Source organism: Oryctolagus cuniculus, chromosome 7 (genome assembly GCF_964237555.1).
Source record: "Oryctolagus cuniculus chromosome 7, mOryCun1.1, whole genome shotgun sequence".
In the NCBI taxonomy this organism is placed as follows: Eukaryota; Metazoa; Chordata; class Mammalia; order Lagomorpha; family Leporidae; genus Oryctolagus; species Oryctolagus cuniculus.
Genome location: NC_091438.1, coordinates 142,426,358 through 142,452,713, shown reverse-complemented (window position 1 = coordinate 142,452,713; position 26,356 = coordinate 142,426,358). Strand labels below are relative to the sequence as shown.

General features: G+C 57.5%; 1 protein-coding gene across 6 annotated transcripts in view; it reads left to right on the top strand.

The window, feature by feature from the left end:
• PTPRU (protein tyrosine phosphatase receptor type U) overlaps positions 1-26,356 on the top strand; it is an 87,004-nt gene that overhangs the window by 56,547 nt on the left and 4,101 nt on the right. For 3 of the 6 annotated variants that reach the window (XM_051856780.2, XM_051856778.2, XM_070078902.1), the window contains 12 exons: positions 184-341; positions 8,373-8,563; positions 9,228-9,303; positions 9,706-9,782; positions 11,346-11,363; positions 16,880-16,916; positions 17,550-17,647; positions 17,734-17,850; positions 18,614-18,768; positions 21,508-21,643; positions 21,985-22,134; positions 24,016-24,189. In XM_051856780.2, coding sequence (XP_051712740.1) covers positions 184-341; positions 8,373-8,563; positions 9,228-9,303; positions 9,706-9,782; positions 11,346-11,363; positions 16,880-16,916; positions 17,550-17,647; positions 17,734-17,850; positions 18,614-18,768; positions 21,508-21,643; positions 21,985-22,134; positions 24,016-24,189 — 1,387 coding nt within the window. The remainder of the gene's footprint in view (positions 1-183; positions 342-8,372; positions 8,564-9,227; positions 9,304-9,705; positions 9,783-11,345; positions 11,364-16,879; positions 16,917-17,549; positions 17,648-17,733; positions 17,851-18,613; positions 18,769-21,507; positions 21,644-21,984; positions 22,135-24,015; positions 24,190-26,356) is intronic. The other 3 variants (XM_051856779.2, XM_051856777.2, XM_051856781.2) reach the window with 1 other exon arrangement.

Genomic DNA, 26,356 nt, shown 5'->3' with positions numbered 1-26,356 from the left:
GCCAGCCCTGTTTGGGTCTGGTGAGTGAAGGATGGAGGCAGAGCCCCCTCCCCATGCAGAGATGCTTCCAGAACAGCCGTCTGCACCTGGTCCCAAGGCCCCTCACTGCTGGGCCTCCCCACCCACCTCTGGCCGCTGTCCAGCCTGGCACAGCACCTGTGTGCCCCGTGGCTCCCCCTGCAGGAAGCCGGTGAACATGACCAAGGCCACCGTCAACTACCGCCAGGAGAAGACGCACATGATGAGCGCCGTGGACCGGAGCTTCACGGACCAGAGCACCCTGCAGGAGGACGAGCGCCTGGGCCTGAGCTTCATGGACGCCCACGGCTACAGCCCGCGGGGTGAGTGCGGCCCCTGCCCCTGCCTCGGGGCTCTGCAGCTGAGCCAGGGGATGGAAGCCCCCAGGGCCCTCCTCACATCAGGTGGGTCCTGCAGCTCCCTGACCCCAGGTGGAAGCATCCATTGAGCTCCTGCTGGATGCTGCCCTGGCGCTGGAGGTGTAGAGAAAGCACGGGAGGCAGGGAGATCTTTGTGTTGGTTTTGGGGCGGGGGGCTTGCCAGGAGCTGTGCGGGAGTAAGGGGGACACAGGGATGCTCGTCCAGGAGCAAGTGCTCAGTGCTGCTGTGTGGACAGAGGGATCAGAGGCCTCGCTGGTTATTGAGTGCTTGCTGAATGAGCGGCGGGGACCCAGTGGCTGGGGAGGACTCATGCACAGTCACATAGCCCTGGGCTTGCCTCAGATCCTTTCTTAGCTGTGAGACCTGGGATGAGCTGGTTAACCTCTCTGGACGTCCGTTTTCTCACGTACCCAATAGCAATAGGAATCATCTCTGCTGGTGGGGCTGGTGGGAAGACTAGAGGAGATCACGTGTGCAGGTCCTTCAGCGGCCCCGTGCTAGGGTTGTGTCATGAGTGCCTGCGTCCCTCGTCTTCGTGCTTTGCTTGGTGTTGATTAGTACCGAGGAGAATGTGTGATGTCTGTGCAGGTCACAGAGTCCTTGTGACTCAGGCAGTGCACCCCACTGGTGAGTGAGAACACGCCACCTGGCTGCGTCCCCCCCCTCCTCATAGTCCTCGAGATTCTCGGGAAATGTATGTTGATAATTTTCTTGCATTTCTGGGCATAGTTTCACCAAGTGTGCTTATATCCCCAAACAACGCATAACATAGTTTCTCTCACTTTTGAGCTCTATAAAAATCATGTGTGTGTATTAGAGTAAATGTTTGAAAAGCACAGAGATAGACACAGATTGAGAGATCCAGTGGTTCATTCCCTAAATATCTCCAACAACCCAGGCCAAAGCCAGGAGCTGGGAACACCATGGGCGGCAAGAACCCAGTCACTTGGGTCATCATTACTGCCTCCCAGGGTCTGCATTAACAGGCAGCTGGGTTGGGAGCTGGACCTGGGAACTGAACCCAGGCTCTCCCACGTGGGACGTGGGCATCTTAACTGCTAGGCTATGCTGTTCTTCAGCTCAACGCCTCTAACGTTTACCCACGGGACTGCTTCGCTGAGTCGGTTTACTTTCCCTGATGGATGGCTTTCCTGTGTGTGACTGTGTTACAGGCGCCGTCTCTGTTCTGTCGTCCGTAGACATTTGGTTAATTTCTAGCTTTCTCGCTGTCATCAGTGAGGCTGCCGTGAGCATTCTCACGTGAGTCTCCCGTTGCACCTGCATGTCAGGGTCTGGAAGTAGGATTGCTGGAACCTGGAGGGCGCGGCTGTTCAACTTGGTAAGGCGAGGTGAGTTGTCTTCCAGAGCGGCTTTGCCTGTGTCGCTCCCAGCAGTGTGTGTAGTACTTTCTAGTGCTGTACATCAAGATCAAGATTTGCAAGCCTCCTTCACTTCTGCCAAACTAGTTTATGTAAGATGGTAATTTTCTATAGTCTTCATTTGCATTTCTTTGATTACTAATGAGGTTGAGCATATTTTCAAGTCATTACTGGCCATTCAGGTCTCTCTTTCAGTGAAGTGCCTGTTCATGTTTTTTTACCTAATTTTCTATGGATTTTTTTTGGTTGCTTTCTTAGTGGTTTTTAGGCATTCTTTATATATTTAGGATAATAAAGATTTGTCACTTAACGAATTGCAAATATCTTCTTCCAATTTGTGGCTCATCTTTCCTGGTTATTTATAGTGTCTTTGGATGCACAGAAGGTTTTTATTTTAAAGTAGTCAAATGCATCAGTGTTTTCCTCTTTTGATTTCTACTTTTTGGGTTTTCTTAAGGAATCTCTTCCTTAGGCAAGTTCATATGTATTTTTACTTTCTTTTGGAAACTTTTAATATTTTACATTCACATTTAAATCCTTAGCTGGAATTGCTTTTATTTATTTATTTATTTAATTTGAAAGGCAGAGAGACAGAAATGGAGAGAGATCCTCCACCCGCTGGTTCACCCCTAGATTGTTTGCAAGAGCCAGGGCTAGCCCAGGCTGAAACCAGGAGCTGGGAATGCAATCCAGGTCTCTGCTTGGGGTTAGGGGCCCAAGCACCTGAACAGTCACCTGCTTCCTCCCAGGGTGCACACCTGCAGGACGCTGGCCCAGGGAGCGGAGCCGGGACCCGAACCCAGGCCCCTGACGTGGGGTGGAGGTGTGACAAGCAGCACCTCAAGGGCTGCTCTGGGATGGATTCCTGTGTGTGTTGTCAATGAAGGATTTTATTTTTTCTCCCGTGGGGGTACCAGCCATGCCAGCGTCATTGTTGTAGCGCATGCTCTCACTGCTGCTTTGCAGGTTTCCACACGTGTGTGCGCTGTTTTGCTCCCTGTTCTCTGTCACCAGGCAGAAGCACGCTGTCTGACTGCAGCGCGCTGAGTCTTGCTGTGGGGAACGGCGAGCCCTCCCAGCCCTCTCTTCATGGGGGCGTCCTGGCTACTTTTGCCCTCATTCTCTTCCTTGAACATTTCACAACCATCTTTCCCTGAAAAACTTTTCCTGAAAAACTCCGCTGGGTGGGTTCGTACCAGATCTGTGAGTCACTGTGGGGAGTGGAATCTGACGAAGCTGTCTTTGAGTCCGTGAACACGACATGCATCGCTCCCTCTAGTTAGATCCTGAACCTCTCTCAATGATAATTCTCCACAGAATCTTGTACGTATTTTGTTAGGCGCTGCATCCCCAGGTCCCTTGTTCTTAACTCCTTTGGCAAATGACACCCTTTAAAATGTTACGTTTCTAACAGTTTCTTGTATAGGGAAATATAGTTGATTTTACAGTTGATTTCTGTGTACGGATTGATCTTATATATCTTATTAATTCCCATGTGTAGAATCTTTCAGATTTTTCTAGATTCAAAACGATCTGCAGTTTTGTTTTTTTGTTTTTTTTTTTTTTTTCTTTCCATTTCTTCCCTCTCCTGCTCCCTGCCTCACCGTGTTTTTCTGCACAGCACTGGCTGGGACCTCCAGTGCGGTGTTGAATAGCAGTGGTTATAGCAGGAATCCTGGCTTTGTTTTCCTGACTTGAAGAGGAATGCTTGTAACATTTACACACTGAGAATGAAGTTTGCTGTGGGTTTGCGGTAGAAATGTTTTATTAGGTTAACAAAGTTCCCTTTAGTTTTTAGTTTGCTGAGAGGTTTTATTTTAAATGTGTACTAAACTTGCCAAATGCTCTTATCTGCGGTTATTTGCGATGGTCATTTTTTTTCATCTGTTGATGGAGTGAGTGGCATTTTTAGATTTTCTAATGTTAACATTATTTTACATTCCTGGAATAAATTCAACTTGGTCATTATGTATTATATATAATACATATTTGGAAGGCAAAGAGACAAGGAGAGAGACAGACGGAGACAGAGGTACCTTCCATCTGCTGGTTCATTTCCCAAGTGCCTGTGATAGCTGGAACTGGAGCAGGCTAAAGCCAGGAGCTGAGAACTCAATCCAGATGTCGCTTGCGGGTGGCAGGGACCCAACTACTAGAATGCTCACCTGCTGCCTTCCAGGGTGCGCACTGGCAGGAAACTGCGCTTCCCACATGGGGTGGGTGGTGGCAGGCTGGTGTCCCCTCCTCCCCCCAGCTCTGAAATCCTGCCTGTGACACCCTCAGCCCTCTCAAGCCCTGCTGTCCGTGTGCAGCTGCTGAGCCCCGGGGGTACCAGTGGGTTTGTCACTGGGATAAATGCAGGCACCCGGTAAAGAACGCAGGTGTCACAAGCCACAAGCAGCATCTTGGCTGTGTCCACCCCCTATGATGTCTCATTTTTACTGATTAGTCAAGATGTTTTAAAAACTATTTATTTATTTATTTGAAAGTGGAGTGACACGGAGGGATAGAGAAAGCACGAAAGAGATCTTTCATCCACAGGTTCTCTTTGTAATCTCTGTCATTAAAATTTCACCGTTTCGCCCTGCTTGGCAGTCGGGACAAATCCTTCATCTTACAAATGAGCTATCAGAGGTTCAGAGAGGGGGAGCCACGTGTCCAGAAAGTGCCAGCCTCTCTGAATGGCAAGCGGTTGTTTCCACAGCGCGCCTCTGGGCCTCCAGGCAGGGAGGGGTGGGGACGAGGAACAGCGCGTGCGAAGGCCTGCAGGTGTGCACTGGGGAGAGATCCCAGTGGGCTGCGTCTCCTCTCTGCTGGGGGTGAGGAGGGTGGGAGGTGAGGGTGGCGTGGGAACAGGCCTGCGCTGCTGAGGGACAGAGGGGCCAGGAACCTTGGCCGCTGCTCCCAGGGAACTCCTTTTCTAGCTGGGAGTCAAGGCCGACCCGGGCGAGGCTCATGGCCCTGTGGGTGATGGGAGTGATTAGGACAGCCCCGGCGTTGCGAGCATGCACCGTTGGGCAGGGGTGGCCGGTGTCTGGGTTGAACTGGATAGGATTTGACTAGTGGTGATGGCATTGCTGGGCACTGAGGGCAGGATGCAGAGCACGGGCCAGGGTGGGATGGCAGGAAACTCAGGTGGGTCTGGGGGACTGGAGCCAGGCAGCCCCAGGCGGGTCTGGGGGACTGGAGACACATCTCCTCTGCACCCTCTGTCCCTGTCTCTGCTCGCCACGCGCTGGTCCAGATTTGCCTTTCTTCTGTTCTTTTCTGAACGGTAGAGGCTAAGTCGTAGTTTGGACTAGAAAACCAGGCTGGGTGTGATGCATCCTTTAGGTGCAGATTCTAAAACAGGGGCTTCCCACATGGGGTGAGTGGGGGCAGGCTGGTGTGAGGAGGCCAGCTGGGACCTTCCTCCCCCCAGCTCTGAACCCTGCCCAAGACACCCTCAGAACCCCTCAAGCCCTCCTGTCCATCTGGAGCTGCTGAGCCCTGTTGGGTACCCGTGGGTTTGTCATGTAAGTGCCAGGTTCTTTTACCAGGGAGAGGGAAGCAGAGATGGCAGGGTGGACCACAGGGTCCCTGAGTCAGAGGGGCCTGGGTTGGAATCCACCCTGCTGTGCCTCAGTTGCTTCCTTTGTGTGTAGCGATAGTGTCTGCTTGTAAGGGTGTTTTAGGTGTTAAGTGACTTAAGAACCATGCCGGGCCTGTGAAAGTGCTCAACACGTTAGGGACCGTCCGCTGTTGGGGGCTGGGTTTCTTTAGGAAAGCTGTTTGCTCACACAGGCTGCAAAGGAACAGTCTGGGTGCTAGCGGACTGTGTAACTGGGTGGGGGCTGGGGGTGCGTGTGTGTCTTCTGTGTCCAAGGAAGGCTGAGGATTCTCAATTCCAGATGTGGAAACCGAGACCCCCGGGGGCCTGGGGACTTGAGTCAGAATCCGAATCCAGGTCTTCTGACCCCAGACCCGGTGCTCTTCGCTCAGGGCCTCAGCCCTCCCTACAAGTGCTCACAGATGATGTGCCATGGTCACAACAGCAGGGAAGAGCCTTCGGCCAGATGGAAGCTGAGGGCTACTTGTCCCATTCCTCCCTCCCGGGCTGGCAGCTGCGGGCGAGCTGGTCCTTGGGGACTGGGCTGTGGCAGGGCAGGAAGTGTGTTTTGATTCTGCCAAGGGGGTTCATGGGCCAGGTCCGTGGGGAGCTGCCTCCTGGGCCCAGGGAGTGCAGGGTCGCCTCGGGAACACCACCCTGTCACTTCCTGGTGGGTGGCTTTAGGACATGTGGTGAGCTGTGGACTTGGCTCGGGCTGCCCATTGGGATCTCAAGCAGGAGGACTTGTTTCGCTGGCGCCCGGGCACGGCGAGCTGGCTGCACGCCCACTGTGAGGCCACGTCAGGGCCGCCCGGCCTGCAGCAGCGCCCGAGGAGCTGCCTGGGCCCTGGCGCCCTCACTTGCGCCGTCCTCCACCTGAAGGGCTCTCTGCAGGGCTGTCAGCCTGGTTTCCACAGAGAGCACTAGGGCTGCTCCTTCCCATCGATTCCCTGAACTCCCTGAGCCGGGAGAAATCCTTGAAATCGCGGCGCTCGTCTCGTGTTTGTGGTGGATGCTCCTGAGAATCATGGGAGAGGCTGCTCTCGGGTCCCTGCCCGACGAGCCCACGGTGGGGAAGGACCCGGCTCTTGTCAGTCGGCTGCCCGGGCTCTCTTGGGCTCAAGGCGTTCCCCCCATCCTGGGAATGCCCGCAGCTGCCACGGGCAGGTGGTCCCTGTGTGCCAGGCCCTGGGCTGGCTGCTTTATGCCCATCACCTTGGTGACGTCATCCTATCAGAGAGCAGGAGTGTGCGGACGGCAGTTAGAAGAGGGTCAGTGAACGTGGGCAAGGTCACGTGCAGAACTGGGGTTTGAGGCAAGGTCTGACTCCAGAGCCCGCCTCCTCGCAGTCCCCACATGATGCTGTGCCCCCCCCCCCCAATGATATTTCATGAAACAAATGCAGAAAGCCCTCTGTGGTGGGGAGGTGTTCATCAGCTGTGCTGTTTCCACTCATGTCTGAGAGACGTAAGATGTACACAGACGCTGGAAGCCCCAAGAGGTCTTAGACGCCGGGGTGGGGAGCGTCCAGCCACGGGCCGTGCTCGGCCTGCAGAATCACTTTGGTCTGGCCCTGCCAAGGCACCCGCAGGTGGACCTCAAAATTCAATACGTCTATAGCAGGCTCATTTCTAAGTTGATTGTCGTGGATGGCCTGCAAATGACGTCATAAGTATCCACGTGGCCCCTGGCAGAATAACGCGCCCCAGCCCCGTGAGGGAAGAGAGTGAGCTGATTTGTGTATCCCAGGGTTTCGCAGACCCCGTCCAGCCTGCTCTTCTCTCACGGAACGCTGGCGTCAGCCTGCATGCCTGGTGTTTTCTGGAACGCGCTCTGGCAGCCGCTGCGGGAGGCCAGTCCTCTCTGCAGCCCGCGGGTTCCTCACCTATGAAATGAAGGGTTTGCGGCACCCGGCCGCGACAGTGTCACTGCACTTGAGCTGCCCTCCCACCGGAGCCCCTGAAATCCAACGATGTGCAAAGCAGCCGTTTTCAGACCTTGACCCAGAGGCAGCTGACGACTGCTATTCCTGGGAGGAGGGAGGAAGGAGCCCTGAGGCGCGTTGCCTTTCCACCTGCTGGCTGTTCTCAAACCGTGGCCGGACGGGACAGGCCGGCAGAGGAGGGAGAGCTCCCCAATGTGAGTGCAGCTGGGGGAGGTCGGGTTCTTGGGGGGGGGGTCTCTCCTGGGGTCCTGCTGGGTATCACTGAGTAGGAGTTCCAGGCGCGGGAGGAGGTGTCCCTGAGGAGGATGAGTGTGAGCTGAGAGTGGGGGGAGGAAGGGTGCCCCAGGCAGAGGGAGCAGCCTGTGGGAAGGCATGGGAGGGTGCGGGCAGGCACCTGAGCTCCACTGGGGGTCCCCCGCGGGCGCCTGCCAGCTCAGACCTGCCAGAGAAGGGCTGTGGGCAGTGCTAGGCTGGGAGGAGTAAGTCAGTGGGAGTGAGTGTCCTGAGGTGGGTGTGGCTGAGCCTGGGGATGCTGGTGGGGAGAGTGGGGAGGGGCGGGAGTGCGGGGCACTGTGAACCTCCCACCTGCCCCCACGGGCAGAGGCCGTGCATGGCTGCCCATGGAAACGCTGGCGCACAAGGGAGGCTTCTGATCAGGTGCCTTGCAGTCTGCAGGGAGGGTGGGCTGCAGCTCGTTCTGATGTGCTCCTCTTTGAATGGCGGTGATTACGGGGCGTTGCCAGTGTTCCAGATTGTTCCCTGGAAGAGAGGGAGGCGGGGTGGCTGTCCTAGGCCCTGCTGAGCTCTGTCCCTGCAGGCAGTGTGGGGACACCACCCGGGGTGAGGTGAGGGTATCACAGGATCCCAGAGTGGCAGGGACGTGGGGGGCCCTTGGAGGTCACATGATCTGGGAAGCCCACCAAAGGGTAGGGGCTTGCCTGGGGTCCCAGGCAGGCCTTGCCAGGCTGTGGGCTCCCGCAAGCAGTCCAGCCTCCCGCATGTAGGCTGTGATGCCGGTGCTCCCTGTGGCAGGAACCCCTCTGTCTCCCCCTCACTGCAGGAGAGCAGCGCAGCGGCGGGGTCACCGAGGCCAGCAGCCTGCTGGGGGGCTCTCCACGGCGCCCGTGTGGCCGGAAGGGCTCCCCATACCACACAGGGCAGCTGCACCCTGCAGTGCGAGTGGCCGACCTCCTGCAGCACATCAACCAGATGAAGACGGCCGAGGGCTACGGCTTCAAGCAGGAGTACGAGGTGCACGCTCAGCCCGGTGCCGCCAGCACGCCCGCTGGGCCTCGCCTGCTGCCGCCTCACAGGGGCCCAGCCCTGGCTGCACCCTGGCTCTGACAGAGGCCACACCCCCCCCCCCCCACCTTTATGGCCTTGACCTTGGCCCGCATCTGGGCCTCACCCTGCCCTGGTTTCTTACTCTCCTCCTAACTCTGCTTTGAGTCCCATCTCAGTCTCCATCTGGATCCTGGTTGTGACCCTCACGCTGTCCCTAATCTGGACCTGGCTTCGACCTTTCCCCAGTGTGGACTCTGCCTCTCATCCTAAGCTCCTGACAGCTCTTCTGTGGGTCCCGCCCTGCCTCCCTCTAGACTCCGACACACCCTTGGCCCACCCTCGTTCTGAGCCTCCTGTTGCCTTCCTTGTAGCCCCAGTCTGGATTTGACCTTTGTTCTAAACTTGACCCTTGTCCTGAAACGTCTCTGTTCTTACTTCCTTTCTTCCCACCCTTCTTGGTATTGAACCTGGTCCCTTGCTGATGGAGGGACCCGTGGTGACTGGTTCAGCGCTGTACCTGACCCTCACGGCTGCCCCATTGCCCCTGTGGAGGGATGGAGTCCTATAGGCTGGAGGGGGGGTCCTATGGGGGTCCCGCCACCCCCACTGATCACCATTTCCCTTCTGGCAGAGTTTCTTTGAAGGCTGGGATGCCACGAAGAAGAAAGACAAGCTCCAGGGCGGCCGGCAGGAGCCGATGTCTGCCTGTGAGTCCAGGGGGAGGGGCTGGGGTCCAGGGCGGCAGTGGGGAGGGGCCTAGGAAGGGGGAGTACAGCCTCGGAGGTTCTAGAAGCATGGCCACTGTTGACTGAGGCCAGCCCTGCACTGAGCGTCATACCTGTCGTGCCCATGTCCTCCCAGCTGCCCTGTGGAGTGAGTGTGTCCCCACTTCACAGATGAGGAGACTGAGGCACAGGAGGGCTGCACAGCTGATAACCTGCCAGCATACACTGTTGGGCCTCCTTGGCTGCGTGGTACAGGCTTCCCCCCGGCCTGTCCGACCTCCCATGAGGCTCAGAGCCTTCTGGTCAGCCCTGAGCCTCTGGGTTCCCTCCCTGCCCTGCCTGGGCTGCCCCAGCTCAGCCTATCCACCTGCTCTGCACTTACAGACGATCGGCACCGAGTGAAGCTCCACCCGATGCTGGGAGACCCCAACGCCGACTACATCAACGCCAACTACATAGACGTGAGTGCCTCGCCCCTGCCGTTCCTGCTGCCCTGGCCCTCCCACTCCGGGCTCGCTGTCCAGGCCGGGTAGAGACCCGTCCGGGAGTAGGGGAGGCTCCCAGGACCGAGGTCTGAGCACCCCCTGCCTCCTGCTCTCGGTGCCAGGGAGCTCGGAGGAGGAGGAGGACAGAGTGAATGGGCGAGGGCCTTCTAGAAGGCTCCTGCAGGCCGGAGTCAGCCCACGAGATGGGGGCTTCTGTGAGCTGGGCGAAGGGCAGAGGCGGAAAGGAAGGCTCCCCGCGCAGGGCGGGGCCAAGAGGCTTGGAGGGTGGGCTTCTCAGATACTCAGGGAGGCTGCAGAGGTAGGCAGGGGGCAAACCGTGAGGGCCTCGGTCAGCGGGCTTTCCCGAGGGGCCCCGGGGAGTGGCTGAAGCGTGTGACCAAGCCCACAGTGGTGCTTCAAGGGAAACAATGCGTGTTCACTGAGCGTGTGCTGTGTGCCCAGAACACTCTTGGGGCCTCATTGTGTGCGGTCCCCACAACAACCCTCAAGGCAGTCACAGCAGGACCTCAGGGAGGTGAGGCTGCTTGGCCTAGGTCTCGCGACAAGTACCTGTGTCTGTGTCTCCAGGCCTTTGCTGCTAACCGTTAGGCTGTCCTGCCGCCTGCTGCAGCGGCTGGATCGGGCTGGGTTGGAAGGAAGGTAGCCAATGACAGGGAAGGGAGCCAGGAGGACCGGCTGGGGTAGCAAGAAGGGGCGATGGGTCTGTTTCCCTGATGTGAGTAAGGAGTCAGAGGAGACAGCTCTCTGGGGACTTTGGTCACACTCCCCCTGCTCCCTGCACACCAAGCTTGGGACAGCATCTTTTGTTGGTCATTTATCAGGTCAGTTTCAAGCACTTCCCATGGATTGTGCTGGATAGCAGGATTCAATGGGAACCAGACAGGCCCAGCCCTTGCCTTCCTTGGCCGTGTGCATCCTGTATATGTGCATTCACTCATTCATTCTAGTGGGGGAGGCAGAGCAACACTGGCAAAATAACCTTGAGTTCAGATGGCGGGGGTGGGGTGGGGTGTGCAGTGCAGGTCCGTCGGAGGAAGAACTCACAGAGCCAGGGCTGGCTGCAGCAGGCTGCGGGGACCCACCGAGTAGGGCGTGAGCGGGTGGCGGGGGGCTGGCGAGGAGAGGGAAGGCGCTTCCAGGCAGAGGAGCAAGGCTTGTCCTGGGAGCCGAGCGTGGGGGCTCTGGAGGTGATCTGTGTGCTCCTGCTTCTTATTTCCTCCTGGTGTCGGAGGTGCTACCCTGAGTTTCCCAGAAGCCCTTGCCTTCGCCCCCATCTGCCACCCTGTCCCTCGCCTGGGGTGAGAGCTGGGCCTGGGTCTTGAAGATGTGGGCAGCTTTGGTGGCACTGGGGCCTCTCCTCAGCCAGCTTAAGGGCCGTGCCCCTCCCCAGCGCAGCCCACCCATGTCTGCTCTGCCCCCCTGGCTCACAGCCACTCCCGTGCTCCGTCCACCTCCATCCGCCTCTGGCCTAATCTCTGTCTCTTTTGCTTTGTACTGTTCCTCACTGGAATCATTAAGATTCGGATAAACCGCCAAGTAAGTATCCTCCCCCCTCCTCCTGCTCCTCCCCGTGTCTGACTGGCCGTGTCTCAGACTCTCGCCGTCTCTGCTGTCTCTCTCTCTCTGTCCCTGTCCTCCCCCTCTCCTCGAGCGCCGGGCACCAGCCGTCCATGTCAGCAGCTGCCAGCAGGTCCCTCCCGTCCTCCCGTCCTCCAGTGCCTCGGGTGTGGGGGCGCCTGCCTCCCCCAAGCAGCCCTCACTAGCCACGCCTTCTGCAGGGCTCTTGGGGTTTGGGGAGCTGCCCTGGTGGCCCCGTGTCTGGTGCTTGCCAGAAGCTTCCAGTCGGTGCCCACCCCTCTGCCCCTAAACTGGTTTTCCTGGTGATCCGGTCCCTTCGTGATCAGTGTGCTCGAATCAGCCCAAACCTCAATTTAGTCCTAACTTGGATATTTTCTGGGGGGACAGTTTGAATATTCTCAAATTTGTGCCATCTTTTGGCCTTTTAAGAATTAAAAAAAAAAAACCTAATTTACCCAGTGATCCTCTGATTTGATTTTTCTTAAAAGATTTTTAATTTTGTTTATTTATTTGAGAGGTAAAGTTGCAGCAAGAGAGAGGGAGAGACTGAGAGAAAGGGCTTCCACCTGCTGGTTCACTCCCCAGATGGCTGTAATGGCCGAAGCCAGGAGCTAGGAGCTTCTTCTGGGTCTCCCATGTGGGTGGCAGGGGTCCGAGCAGTTGAGCCATCTTCTACTGCTTTCCCCAGGCCATTAGCAGGGAGCTGGATTGGAAGTGGAGCAGCTGGGGCCAGAGCCAGCACCCAAACAGGATGCTGGTGTTGCAGGCAGCAGCTTTACCTGCCCTGCCACATGCTGGCTCCTCTGATTTGATTTTGATGCATATATATATATATATATAGTCATAAAACTTGATGACAAATGCAATTTTTCAAAAAGATTTATTTTTAAAAGGATTGATTTATTTATTGGTTACAGAGAGAGAGAGAGAAAGATCTTCCATTCACTGGTTCATTTCTCAAATGGCTGCAATGGCTAGGCCAAAGCCGGGAGACAGGAGCTTCATCTGGGTCTCCCACGAAGGTGGCAGGGGCCCAAGAACTTAGACCATCCTCTGCTGCCTTCCTAGGCCCATTAACAAAGAACTGTATTAGAAGTGGAGCAGCAGACACTCAAATCGGCTCCCATATGCGATGCTGGAATTGCAGGAGGTGGCTTAACCTACTGTGCCACGGTGCTGACCTACTATTTATTTATTTGAAAGGCAGAGTTACAGAGAGAGGGGGAATGGGAGAGAGAGAGAGAGAGAGAGAGAGATTGAGATTGAGAGAACTCTCGATATCTTCCATCTGCTGGTTCACTGCCCAAATGGCTGCAATGGCCAGGGCTGGGCCAGGCCGAAACCAGGAGCCTGGAACTCCATCTGGGTCTCCCATGTGGGTGGCAGGGGCCCAAGTACTTGGACCATCTTCTGCTGCTTTCCCAGGCACATTAGAGGGAGCTGGATTGGAAGTGGAGCAGCTGGGATTCGAACAGGCGTCTGTATGGGATGCTGGCATTGTAGACAGCTGCTTAACCTGGTACACCACAATGCCGTCCCCTAGATGGAACTCCACTATGTTGCAGCTACCTTTTCTGGCTTATCTCTTCTTTCCTTTTAAAAGTATTGCTAAAAATACTCCTCATTATCAGAATTTCTAGCAACATAATATACAATAAAGTGGACGCTTTCCTCGGCGGCGTCTGTTGGAGGTGACCGGTTATCCTGGACATAGGCCTCATTTTGATTGTGGCTAAACATCTGGTTTGTAAAACTGTCAACTGTATGTATGTGGGAATTTGTTTAAAGATATGTTTTATTTATTTGAAAGGCAGTTACAGAGAGAGGGGGAATGATAGAGAGAAAGGGATCTTTCAACTGCTGATTCACTCCCCAAATGGCCCCAGTGGCCAGGGCTGGGCCACAGGCCGGCTCCAGTATTCAGATTTGGAAGGAAGGTTGGGCCCCCAAGATGCAGTGGGTGTTTGAGCCGCAGCGCCCCCATGAGGAGGTGGTGCATATTGCACTTCCTTACATCTGAGTTTACACAGCAACCCACCTGTTCGGAAATCCCACCCGCTGGCTCATCATTTCAGACTCTTGAGAAATACCCGTAGAAGCCTTGGCTTCACACTCCTTCAAATGCCGGTTAACAGTCGTGTCCTGCCTGGCACTGGTGGTGCACCAGGCGCCTTCGATGCGTCATTTCAGCTCCTTATCTCTGCGAGGCAGGGATCTTACTGAGCCACATTTGACACATAAGAAAATGGAGGCATGGGGCTGGCACCGTGGTGTAGTGAGCAAAGCTGCAATGCCAGCATCCCATGTGGGCACCAGTTCTAGTCCCGGCTGCTTCACTTCCAATCCAGCTCTCTGCTGTGGCCTGGGAAAGCAGTGGCAGATGGCCCAAGTGCTTGGGCCCCAGCACCCATGTGGGAGACCCAGATGAAGCTCCAGGTTCCTGGCTTTGAATTGGCCCACCCCTGGCCATTGTGGCCATTTGGGAAGTAAACCAGCAAATGGAAGACCTCTCTCTCTGCCTCTGCCTCTCTCTAACACTGCCTTTCAAATAAATAAATAAATAAATAAATCTTAAAAAAAAAAAAAAGAAGCTTGGTCACGTTCAGTGGCTTGCTCAAGGTAACAGGGCTCTTGGTTGGCAAACCCAGCCTTCGCCCTTGACTGTCACATTAGACTGTGGTTCTTGCCCTTTGGGGAGCATCAGGATGCCTTAGGGGTGGTCTTGCCTGCAATGCATGTGCCCCATCCCCCACTCCCACTCCGGGGCGAGCTCAGACGCAGGAGCGCTCTGCCCACTCCTGGTACCTGTCTGCTTCCCGCCTGCAGCTTGAGGACCAGGGCTTGCTAGTGCTTGCCAAGCCCTGGACTCTAACGTGGGTGTGTGAAAGATAAGTTAGTTATTTATTTGAAAGAGTTAGAGAGAGAGATGGAGAGACAGAGAGAGCAAGAGATCTTTCATCCATTGGTTCCCTCCCCTAAATGGCTGCAACATCTAGGGTTGGGCCAGGCTGAAACCAGGAGCCTGGAACCCCATCTGGGTTCCTACATGGGTGGCAGGGCCCAAGCACTGGGGCCATCTACTGCTTTCCTGGGAGCATTAGCAGGGAGCTGGATCAGAAGCAGAGTAGCCAGTGCTTATGTGGGATGCTGGTATTGGCGCTAGCAGCTTAACCCACGGTGCCACAATGCCAGTCCCATGTAACATAATTTTGCAATAATACATGCATGTATTTAAATGCAGATTTTGAAGGGTATCTCCTCAAAGCCTGTTTCAAAGGACATCATGTGACAAAGCAGGTCTTGTAGCCCCTGCACCATCCTCGTGCCCCCAAACACTACAAGAGTGGGATACAGGAACAAAGTGGCCACGTTTGTCCTAGAGCTGCACTGTGGACCGACCGGCCACTCGTCATTGACCTGTGTCCGGTGAATTTCATTCCTGCGTTATTTACTGATTGGCTCCTGAGTGCTGGCACTGGCATGGGCCTGGGGTTGGGGGGACAGGGAGGCTGAATCGGGTGAGGCCCCTGCTCTCAGGTGGAGTTCTTAGACTCGTTTAAGGAGGTGCCTGCTCCCAGCTCCTCTCGCTCCGGCGTGGGAGGGCAGCCCCCGCAGCCCCTTCCTGGCCCTGCCCATCCCCCTCTTTGCCTTCCCCTCTGGCCCCAGCTGCTATGCTGAGGACTTGAAGCACAGAGGGTGGCTGGGAGGGCCGGTGGGAGAGGACCAGGCCAGACCTGGGAAGACTCCCGGGGAGGACCGAGTGACATGAGGGCGCTGTTCCTTGTGGGTCACTCTGGCTGTGTTGTGGTCCTTTCCAAGGGGACAGCAGAGTCTCCCAGCACGTGTCTTGCAGAAGAAAATCAAGACAGAGAGGTGGATAGCCTGGCTGGCTTCCTGGGGTGTTTTGAGGCTGGTAGCATCAGCCCCTGGGAGCTGGCTGGAAATGCACACTCCCAGGCCCTGCCCCAGATCTGACTCCGAATCCGCCTCTCCGGAGACCCTAGGAGACTGCCGTGCACACGGAAGGCCGAGAAGCCCCTCCCGCCCCAGCCGTTCCTATCACGCTTGCTGTTTGGATCTCCAGGGATCCTGCTTTACCCTTGCAGGTCGCCGTGCGAGAGTGTTGTGTCCTGACCTTCCGTCTGACACGGTGCCAACAGTTAGCAGACATTACTTTGTAACAGCCTTGGCTGTTTGAAGCATGTATTTATTTATCTATCTCCTTGCTTATTCAGAGAGTGCTCCTATTCATTGATTTACTTTCCAGATTCCACCAGGGCCAGGGCTGGGCCAGGCACGACTTTGGGGGCTGGGAACACAGTCCAGGTGGCAGGAACACCGTTAGCCATCCAAGAGAGGAAGCTGGAGTCGGGGGCTGGAGCCGGGAATTGAACCCAGGCACTCTGATGTGGCACGTGGGCGTCCTCACCGCTAGACCAAAGCCCACCCTGACGTGTGTATGATATTGGCTGCTCACAACAGCCCTAGGAAGGAAATTCAATCCTTATTCCTTTTCTTAGATGTGAGTGTGGAGGCACAGGGAAGGGTTCGTTGCCTGAGGGCCCACAGCTAGCAAGAGGTCGAGCTGGGATCTGAACTCTGACAGTCTGGCTCCCAGGGTCCTTGGGGGAAGGAGTCGCTGGCAGCTGTGCTGAGCTGCGTGGGTTTCCCCTCAGCCCTGCCATGCGGGGCCCCCTTTCCACGTGGCCCACACTGATGCCCTGGGTGTCAGGCAGGCCCTGTGGCCCAGGAGGATGCCTGTGGCCCCCAGGGCAGGTGTGGTGGAGGGAGCCTGCTTGCTTGCTCTCTCCAGCCCGAGGTCTTGGGTAGGGAGGTTGCAGGTGCGCCTGGCCTCGCTTTAGCAGGAGGTATTGTGGGTAGTGTGCTTAGCTAGTGAGCCCAACAGGTGTCAGAATGAGTCCCTCATTGTTGTTCCTGATGATCAAGGTTTGCAGTGTTTATCTCAGGGCCATGGGTAGATCTCATTCTCATTGCTTCATATTACTTCATAATTTAATTCATATTAAACCTGAAGCCTTCATCATCCAGGCCCCAAGTGCTGAATTAGAGGGAAGGATGCCATCCATTCTGGTGGTCCCGAGGGTGGGTGGTAGCTGACAAGTTCTGCTTTCCCCTGGCCTGGGACCCAGGACTCTGGGAATGGGGCAGGGTCATCCTGGACCAGTATCTGCAAACAAGGCCTGGTGGCAAGCAGCTCGCTCTCCCCGTTTTATGGGGGAGGGAGACCCTCTGGCCCAAGAGAAACCCTGGCCTCCCCAGGGTCCCACAGCAAAGTTGAGATGAAACAAGACCCTGGTGTCCCTGTGCACCTGCCTCCTTCCTGGAGGCTGCCCTGGTTAGGAGGCCTGGGGACGAGGGTGGGGCCTTTCCCTGATGGGAGGGGAGGCAGAGGAGGTCTAAGGGAGTGAGGGCCGCTCTCTGGGGTCTCAACACCCCCTCTCCTCCTCTTCCAGGGTTACCATCGGTCCAACCACTTCATAGCCACCCAAGGTACCTGGCCCCTCTGTCCATGTACGCCCCTGTGTGCCCCCAGTGTGCTGGAACCACCCTTGCCTGCCTGCCAGCCTGCCTGCCGTCTGCCTCTCTGATCCCCACTCAGGCCTGTTGAAACCTGGCTCTTGCCTTGGCACGTTTGCCCCCTCCTTGTGTCTGTGTGTCCCCATGTGATCTGTGCACCTGAAGCTCCCGGGCCAGCCCTCCGTCTCCAAGGTGCTGCACGCATAGAATCAGCCAGGCTCGGTCCTCGTGGGCACAGATTGTACCCCTGGGTCTGGTGGCCACCTGGCCCATCTGGCTGTGTGTCTCTTTCTCTGACTGTCCATCTGCCCGTCCCCCTGGGATACTCGCCTTGTGGATGGAGGGTCTGACCCTGTAGGCTGGCCCTCCTGCCCTGCCTCCTGCATCCCATTCAGGATGCCTGGGGCCAGGCCCTCCCCTGATAAGACCCACACCCAGGGCACTGCAGGTGTTAGTTGGCAACGGTGGGGTATGAGTGGGGTGTGCACAAAGCCCCCACTGGGGCCCCAGGAGCCCTTGGCCTGGGTTGGGTGTTGCTGGGTAGCAGAGTGCGTTGGCCCTGGGGCAGGGGTCTCGCCTCAGGAACAGGCACCTCTGCGCCCCCAGGGCCGAAGCCGGAGATGATCTACGACTTCTGGCGCATGGTGTGGCAGGAGCACTGCTCCAGCATCGTCATGATCACCAAGCTGGTCGAGGTGGGCAGGGTAAGCTGCAGGCTGGGCTGGGGGGCGTGGCGCGCCCTGGGAGGTGGGGGGAGCGCCTGCCGAGTGCTGTCCTGTGGGCACGGCAGGTGAAGTGCTCGCGGTACTGGCCGGAGGACTCAGACATGTATGGGGACATCAAGATCACGCTGGTGAAGACGGAGACCCTGGCTGAGTATGTGGTGCGCACCTTCGCCCTGGAGCGGGTGAGTCTCCCTGTCCCCTGCCCCCTGCAGGGCAGCCCCCACCCCGGCCTCAGTGTAGGCAGCGGGGGTGGGGGTGGGGAGGGTGCCGGGGCCTTCCTGTGCACAGAGGCTGCTGGGTAACTTGGTGGGAACACCGTGGAAGGACGGGAGGGCAAGTGTTTGCTGGGCACGCCAACAGGAAGTTAGGACAGTGAGGATGCTGACGTCAGCTACCACGTGTTGGCTCTGACTCTGTGCCCGCGCCATGCACAGGTTCAATCCTGGGAAGCTCTGTGGGGTTCAGTGTTTGCCATTAGCCCATTTCACAGACAAGGCAAATGAGGCTTGGAGTGCTTGTGTCACTCACCAGAGGCCATGATTTGTGATTGGCAGGCAAGACCTGTGTGTGTTCCTACTTGATCTGCCCTGTGAAATCCTCAGAGGAAAGACTTTTCCCCTTGAACTTAAGGCTTGGAGAGTCGTAGTGATCTCTGCTTGCACGGCGGGCTGGAGGTGGAGGTGGGCGCTGAACTGCATACGTTTGGGCAGCGGGCTGACCCCTGGTCACATCCTGTGCGATCTGTCTGCCCTCCTGGCAGTGGCATCTCCCGTCTGAGACTGAGTTTTCCTGCTGCACACGGGACATAAACCCCCGCCTCCACCAGGGCCTTTGCCGTTGGCGTCAACTGAGATGCTGCAATGACGTTCTCACCAGAGTGCCTGGCATGCAGCAGGTGTCTAATAGATGCTGCCAGTGCCTCTGTCACTGCTCTTGTCTCCACAGAGAGGCTACTCTGCCCGGCACGAAGTCCGCCAGTTCCACTTCACAGCATGGCCAGAGCATGGCGTCCCCTACCACGCCACGGGGCTGCTGGCCTTCATCCGGCGCGTGAAGGCCTCCACCCCGCCCGACGCAGGGCCCGTTGTCATCCACTGCAGGTGGGAGCTCCGGGAGTCCCAAGGAGAAGAGGGGCCAGTGGCGGGCGGGGAGGTGGGTGCCAGCGTGGGGCTGGTTCAAGGTCCCAGAAGGGGACTGGATCATCCTGCTTGGAGACAGACGACGCGAGAGAGGCATGAGCTCCCAGAAGGCCCTTTGCCCTTTGAGCTCTGACTCCAAGGGTGGCCTCCTCCTGTGCTACCCCTTGGCCAGGTGCTGAGGAGGCACTGGCGGCCCGAGGCTGGTAAGGTGCTGGGCACCACGGGGTTCAGACTGCTGGCCTCCAGCAGGGGATCGTTGCACACCTGCTGTGTGGGGGTCTGGCCTGGGGGCTGAGAAGGACTTCAGCTTCTCGTTGCAGCCCTGGTGGCCTTGCTGGTCCCTTGGCTGTGACATACTCTGCAGCCCCTGGTCTTCTCCCGCCCCCTGCCCTCGAGTCCCAGCTCACCTGGACTGGCACCGGTGACCCAGCTGCCTTCCTCCCCATGTCCCGCCTCTGTCTGGCTCCTACCTCATATATGGGGCCTTGTCCCAGCCCTGCCTGCCCCCAGTCTACCCCCAGAGAGCCTAACCTTTAACCTGTGACTTTGGCAAGTGCCCTGGGCCCACCAGTGCACGCCTTCCCTCCTTGTCCCGGTTCCTGTGCTTGGATTCTTCTCAGATGCTGGTCTCCCGTGGCAGCCATGTTCTCTCTGCCCTGCCACCCCCAGCCAGCCTCTCTTTGACTTTCTTTAAAGTCTCTTTAAAATACCATTTTAATATTTATTTTATTTGTTTTTTTTTAAAGATTTTTATTTATTTATTTGAAAAGCAGAGTTAGAAGCAGAGGCAGGGAGAAAGAGAGGTCTTTCATCCACTTATGCTCTCCCCAAATAGCTGCAATGGCTAGAGCTACACCGATCTGAAGCCAGGAGCCAGGAGCCTCTTCCGGGTCTCCAATGCGAGTGCCAGGGCCCAAGCACTTGGGCCATCTTCCAATGCTTTCCCAGGCCATAGCAGAGAGCTGGATCAGGAGTGGAGCAGCTGGGACTTGAATTGGCACCCATATGGGATGCTGGCACTGCAGCGAGCAACTTTATTTGCTATGCCACAGCGCCAGACCCTATTTATTGTTTTAAACTTATTATTTGAAAGGCAGAGGTAGAGGTAGAGGTAGAGGTAGAGAGAGGGAGAGAGAGGGAGAGAGATCCTCTATTTACTGGTCTCCTCCCCAAATGACTGTGATGGCTGGGGCTCAGCCAGGCCAAAGCCAGGAGCCAGGAACTCCATCCGGGTCTCCCGCAGGGGCGGTAGGGGCCCAAGCACTTGGACATCTCCCCCTGCCCTCCCTGGCACAGCAGCAGGAAGCTGGATTAGAAGTGGGACAGCCAGGACTCAAACTGGTGCTCAATGTGCATGATGCTGGCATTTCAGCAGGTGGCTTCACCCACTGTGCCACAACACCAGCCCTGAAATGCCATCTTTTTCAATAAAATAAATAAAGTAAAATAAATTTTTAATAAAGTAAAATAAAAACTAATGATATATAAACTACTTAAAGTGCATACTTGAAGCACACACTAGGTGTATTTATAACCTTCTGACCACACGTGTGCAATAGCCAGCTCTACCCAGGTTGGGGGACAGCACGTGAACCCGGCCTTCAGCTCCCAGCAGTCCCTGGAGCCAGGTTCTGCTCTGCCCCTGCTCCCTCTCCAGCAAATGCCATCCTGATTTCCAAACCGGAGGCCGTGTTGAACGTCTCTGAGCTTTGTAGAAGTAGAACCGTGCCCTGCGTGCTGCTTGCTGTGTGACTTCGTCCCCCCAGCCCGTGTCTGCAGGGCTTACCCGTACCGCGACATCTCACTGTGTGAATAGCTCACGACGTGCGTGTCCCTGCTGCTGCTATGGGCGCTGGGGGTGTGTCCAGTTTTGAGCTCTCGTGCATAGTGCTGCCCGGACATCCTGCCGCGCGTTGTTGGTGGGGTGTACGCGGAGGAGGAGGGTTACCGTCCGTGTGAATATGCAGCCTTCGTGGGCTCTGCCGGTCTCCCAAGGTGCTTGTGCTCATCTAAGCCCCCCGAGCTGTAAGGGATGCCACCTGCTGCACGTCCTCACTGCCACTTGGACACCACCATTTCCAAACCCGGAATCTCCGTGTCTCCTCTGTCCACTCCTGCTCCCTCTACTTTGCTTCACCTGGCGCTGGGCAGGAGGCAGACAGTGCGCGCCCAGCACAGCTGAGCTCCCAGCTGGGTTAGGGCACGGCAGCTCAGTCAGTCGGCAGCAGCCGCATAGCAGGGGGCGTGTGTTCATAAAAACCTGTCCAGAGTGCTGAGAGTGCCAACGAGTGGGGAGGCGCCTGGGTGCAAGAATGGGTGTGATGTGTGGGGTTCTGAGGGATGTGCAGGAGGTGGTGGGTTGTACCCAGGAGGAAGCATCATTCTTGCCTAGAGCTGTGAGTGTCCTCTGTCCCTCTCTCCTAAGTTGCTAAGCCCAGCCAGGCTGGCTTCACCCCTGCCTCCCATTCCCCTCCTCTCTGCTCCTTCTGGGAGACCCATCCCTCACTCTGTCCTCTCTGTCCGTTGACCCCAGAGCTCTTCCAACAACCTGCTTCCTGGCTCCTTGCTCTGTGTCCCTGTCCTCTGTGTGGTGTAGATGAGGCTGGGAGTCCCAGTGTCCCCCCCACCCCGCCCCACTTCTCCTTGGTCCCACGCTCCCTGCCAAGGCTCTGATGGGGCCTGGGGCCGCTCTGTCTGCAGCGCGGGCACTGGCCGCACAGGTTGCTACATCGTCCTGGATGTGATGCTGGACATGGCCGAGTGTGAGGGTGTCGTGGACATTTACAACTGCGTGAAGACCCTCTGCTCCCGGCGTGTCAACATGATCCAGACCGAGGTGCGGGACCCAGCCCCGTCCCCACCGCTTCCCTTAGGACCTGGGTCTCTCGTGAGCTGCTGGGCTGTCCTGGGCGTCCTTCCCAGGATCATCCCTGAACCTGGGTTGTCAACCTCTTGTGCTCTCCCCAAACCCAGTCCCTCTGTGTTCTGTTGGGCAAGGTAGCCCAATGGGCTCTGCAGCCAAGACACTCAGGATTGCATCCTTCTAGGCATGCGACCTTGGCTGTCCCTCCCCTCTTAGAGCAACATGGGTGAAGGTCGTTCAAGTAGGGTTGGTCCAATCCATGCCTTGGCCTTGAACTTGCTTCTTGTCTCCTCCCCCTCATGTTCCCATTGCAGGAGCAGTACATCTTCATCCATGATGCGATCCTGGAGGCCTGCCTGTGTGGGGAGACCACCATCCCTGTCAGTGAATTCAAGGCCACCTACAAGGAAATGATCCGCATTGATCCTCAGAGTAATTCCTCCCAGCTGCGGGAAGAGTTCCAGGTAGGGGGTGAGTGTGTGTGTGGTGAGAACGTGAGTGTGCATGCAAGTGTGAGTGCATGGAGATGTGAGGTGTGTGTGCAAGTGTGAGTAAACGTGTGAGCTGTGTGTCTGCAAGTGTGTGGTTAGTGTGTGTGCATGTGTGCATGTCTCTGTGTGTGAATGAGAAGTGTGTGAGTAAATGTGTGTGAGACGTGTGCGTGTCTGCATGTCTGTGTATGTGTGTGGTTAGCGTGTGTGTGCATGTCTGTGTGTGCATGTGCGGTGTGTGAGTATGAGTGTGTGCAAGGTGTGTGCGTGTCTGTGTGTGTGTACTGAGAAGCCCTTGGTACTAAGGCGGACTGAGCAGGAGGGACCAGCCCGAGTCCACAGCTGGAGAGACAGCCGTGGTTCTGAGCTCTGGTCCAAATCCTTAACCTACGTGAGCGCTCGTGTCCTCTTAACAAGTCAGTGCCTCAGGCTTTTTGTTTTTTAAAGATTTATTTTATTTACTTGAAAGGCAGAGTTACAGAGAGCGAGAAAGAGAGAGAGCGAGAGAGAGAGAATCTTCCATCTGCTGGTCCACTCCCCCAGTAGCCACAGCAGCCGGGGCTGGGCCAGGCTGATGCTCTAGTTTCCCACGTGGGTGCAGGGACCCCCGCACTTGAGCTATTTCCACTGCTTCCCAAGCCCAGCAGAAGCTGGATCGGAAGTGGAGCAGCCGGGGCACGTACCGGCGCCCATATGGGGTGCCCGCACTGCAGGCGGCCGCTTAACCTGCTGCACCACAGCACCGATCCCTGTGCCTCAGTTTTGTCACCCAGGAAAGAAAGACAGTTAGTACCTCCCACACAGCGTTTGCATTCTCAGGATTCTTTGAAGTGATGAAAATCTAGCTCTAGGGTCTGAGGATGGTGCAGCTTCAGCTGTGGCCGCATCCAAGGGCTTAGACGATGATGGTCCCTGTTCACTCTTGGTTCCGCCCCCGGTTCTGGGCTCCATTCTCAGACCTGCACCTGGCTCCCAGCAGGACGGGTCCACACGGTGCTGTGAAAAAGATACTTGCTGCTCGCAACAGCCCCAGCAAGGGGCTGGCCCCAGCTCTCGTATGCCGAGCCCTGAACCAGTTCCTAGGGCCAGAGGGATTGAACACACTGATGGCCCGAGGCTTTGGTCACGTGCCCGGGGAGCCGAGCCTTACTGTGTCACAGGAAAACTGCCCACCCTGTGGTTCCTGCGAGGGTCTTGCCTCTCCAGAGCTGGCACGGGGTGGCCTCACAGGAAGTGTTCCTGTGGTCCCCTGGGCAAAAGGTTCAGGTCTGGAGGGTCCTGAGAGACCGGGGTTCCCTGCGAGGGATCCCCAAGAGCCAGAGAAGGAAACTGAGACCCCGTGACTTTAGACAGAGGGTGCGGGAGAGGCTGGAGGCCACGGCTGGGCTTAGTACAGATTGCGCAGGTCCTGCATCCTGTTGAGACAAGGCCTGTGACCAAGGAAGGGGACCCCTGTGCCAGGTCCTGGGCTGTGGAGGGTGTGGGGTTCAGGGCCCTGTGGCGGGGGCACCGAGGAGCTGGGAGAGCACCGTGCCGCCTGCATCCCGAGCCCCGCGTGTGCCAGGCTCTGCTTGGCGCTCGCTGTTTTCTCACTTGAGCCCTCCAGCGGCCCCACATGGTAGGTCCATGTTCTTCCCATTTTACAGTTGAGAACACTGAGGCTGGGAGTTGCAGGAGCTTGTCTAAGGTCACGTGGGCGGCGAGGAGGCAGACAGCTCCCCCCAGGCCCTGCACAGCCTGGACACCGGAATGCCGGGCCCCCGCCTTCTGTCCCTTCTCCCTGGATCTCGGCTGCCAATCTTCAGCCCGGTGTCCGTCACGGGAGCATGTCACGATGTCCTCCCTGCCCCGCAGACGCTGAACTCGGTGACGCCGGCGCTGGACGTGGAGGAGTGCAGCATCGCCCTGCTGCCGCGGAACCGCGACAAGAACCGCAGCATGGACGTCCTGCCGCCCGACCGCTGCCTGCCCCTCCTGCTCTCCACCGACGGGGACCCCAACAACTACATCAATGCGGCTCTTACAGACGTACGAGTGGGGCAGTGGCGGGCGTGGGGGGTGGCTGAGGACTCCCCTCCCGGCAGCACTGGGCAAGGTCCGGAGCCCAGGGAGCAGAGCAGAGGGCTGGGCTGGCGGTGACCTTTGCCCGTTCCGGGGACCAGGCCCCTCCCATTGCTCACTGAACTTCTAAAGAGGAGGTTGAAGCTGGTGCCCCCCTCAGGTATTAATCGGGGTCTGGGCTGTGGAGTTCAGGCAGGGCTGTTCCCAGGCCCAGACCAGCAGCTCCTGCAGTAGGGGGAGTGATTCAGGGGCTTTGGTTGGGTGGCCTTAAGGTTTGGGGCTGGGACTTGAGGCCTGATGTCCGGAGCCTGGGCAGCTGTCCTGGAAGATGAAGTGCAGCTTGCTCTGGGGCCGGCCTGCCACGGTGACTTCCTCCCGGGTACCTCCTGGATCTAAAGGCTCTCAGTCCAGGGGCCCCGCCTCCTTTCCCACGTGTGGCAGCAGAGCAGGAGGTGGGTGCTGGGGCTGTGGGGGCTGAGACGCTGCTGTCTGAGGGAGGAGGCTGTGGTAGTCCCCCTGGCTGCCTGCCGCGAGCAGACATGCAGGTGTTACAGCTCAAACTTGACTTTGGACTGGAGGCCAAGGGGGCCATCTGTGCACCAGCCCCTCCTGGTGTCAGGGATGGGCCACTCCGAGTGGCAGGAGCAGGGCTGGGTAGAATGCGCGCCTTCTGGGGGCAGGTGGGCCTGGAAGACAGTGGGTAGCAGGGTGGTGCCAACTCCACGGAGCTGGGCAGGGCTGGGTGTGCCGTCCCCAGGCGTCCTCCCATGCTGAGATGGGAGGTGGGGGTGAGGGAGGCCCCTGACAGCAGGTTGTGGGCAGGCGGGACTTCTGTGGCCTGGTTCCTGGCCGAGAGCCCTTGGGCAGGATGCTGTATGCTGGGTGTGGTTTCCCAGGCTGCTCACTCGGGAGAGCGGGGCCGCTGTCACCCAGTCTGCTGGAGCGTGGGGTGTGTGTGTGTGCTTATGCATGCATTTGCATGTGCGTGTGTACACACACACACACACACACACACACACCCCTCTGTTTGCCCAAAGCGGCTGGGCGTGCTGCAGGACCCCCGAGGGGGTGGCATAAGGGTCTGGGGAGATTGTGATGGAGCCTCAGGGTTCTGCGGCCTCCCTCCCAGCCCCTTCTTTGGCCTCAGTGTGCTCATCTGGCCACAGGTGGCCTGGAAAGGAGGCTTTCTGAGGGCCGAGAGTCTCTGAACTGGAGAGAGTGGTGGGGCGGCTCCTGGGCCCTGGGTGGGGAAGGGCCCATCAGCCAGAGAGGTGCTGAGATGTTCCTGCCCCCTTACTGGGGTCCTTCATGCTTCTGACGCCTGATCGCAGCCACTTGGGTCCTGTTGGTGCCGGAGCCAGAGGCCCTGATTACTGGGGGCCAGCCTGGGTCAGTTTGGGGTGTTTGTAGGAGCCCTGTCGGGTAGCCAGGCCTGAGCTGGGCCTTGAGGAACTGGCGCTCTGCGAGCATCGGGGAGCCCTGTCCCCGGGGAGCTGGTAGACTGGCGAGGGCCCTTCCATTCCAAAGCATGGCGCAAGGTCAAGGCCAGAGCAGGTCCCTGGAGCCTGTGTCAGCCCCTGGGTCGGAAGGAGGGCTGGGGTCGGGGAGCAGTGTTGTAGGAGAAGAGCTCAGGAGAAGGAGGGGACAAGGCAGGAGTGGGGTAGGGCACAGCCCCAGGGGAGACTCGGGGCAGGAGCTCTGACGGGGAGAAGCCCGGTGCCAGCCTGCCCAGGAGGACAGGGTCAGGAGCGGGGAGCAGAGCCCGTGCCTGCCGCTGTCTGCGGTGCTCGGGGTGCAGTCCGTGGAGTGGGAGGGGACCTGTAGATTGATTTATTCAGAAATATTCATTGAGCCCCTACCACATGCTAGGCAGAGGCCATGTCCCAGAATCTGTGCTCCCCTGAACTGTGGGGGGGGGTTAGGGTGGGACAGTGGGTAAATAACTGTACAGCGTGGGCTCTTGCACTGGAAATGTCTACAGAAAACGACGAGGCAGAAGGAATGTGTGATTTGGTTTTGTGTGTGCGTGCGTGTGCACGTATTTTTGATGAGGCAGTGAAGAGGGCCTCTTTGAGGAGGTGACAATTAAGCAAAATCCCAGAAGAAGCGAGAGCGCGCGCGCGCCATGCAGATG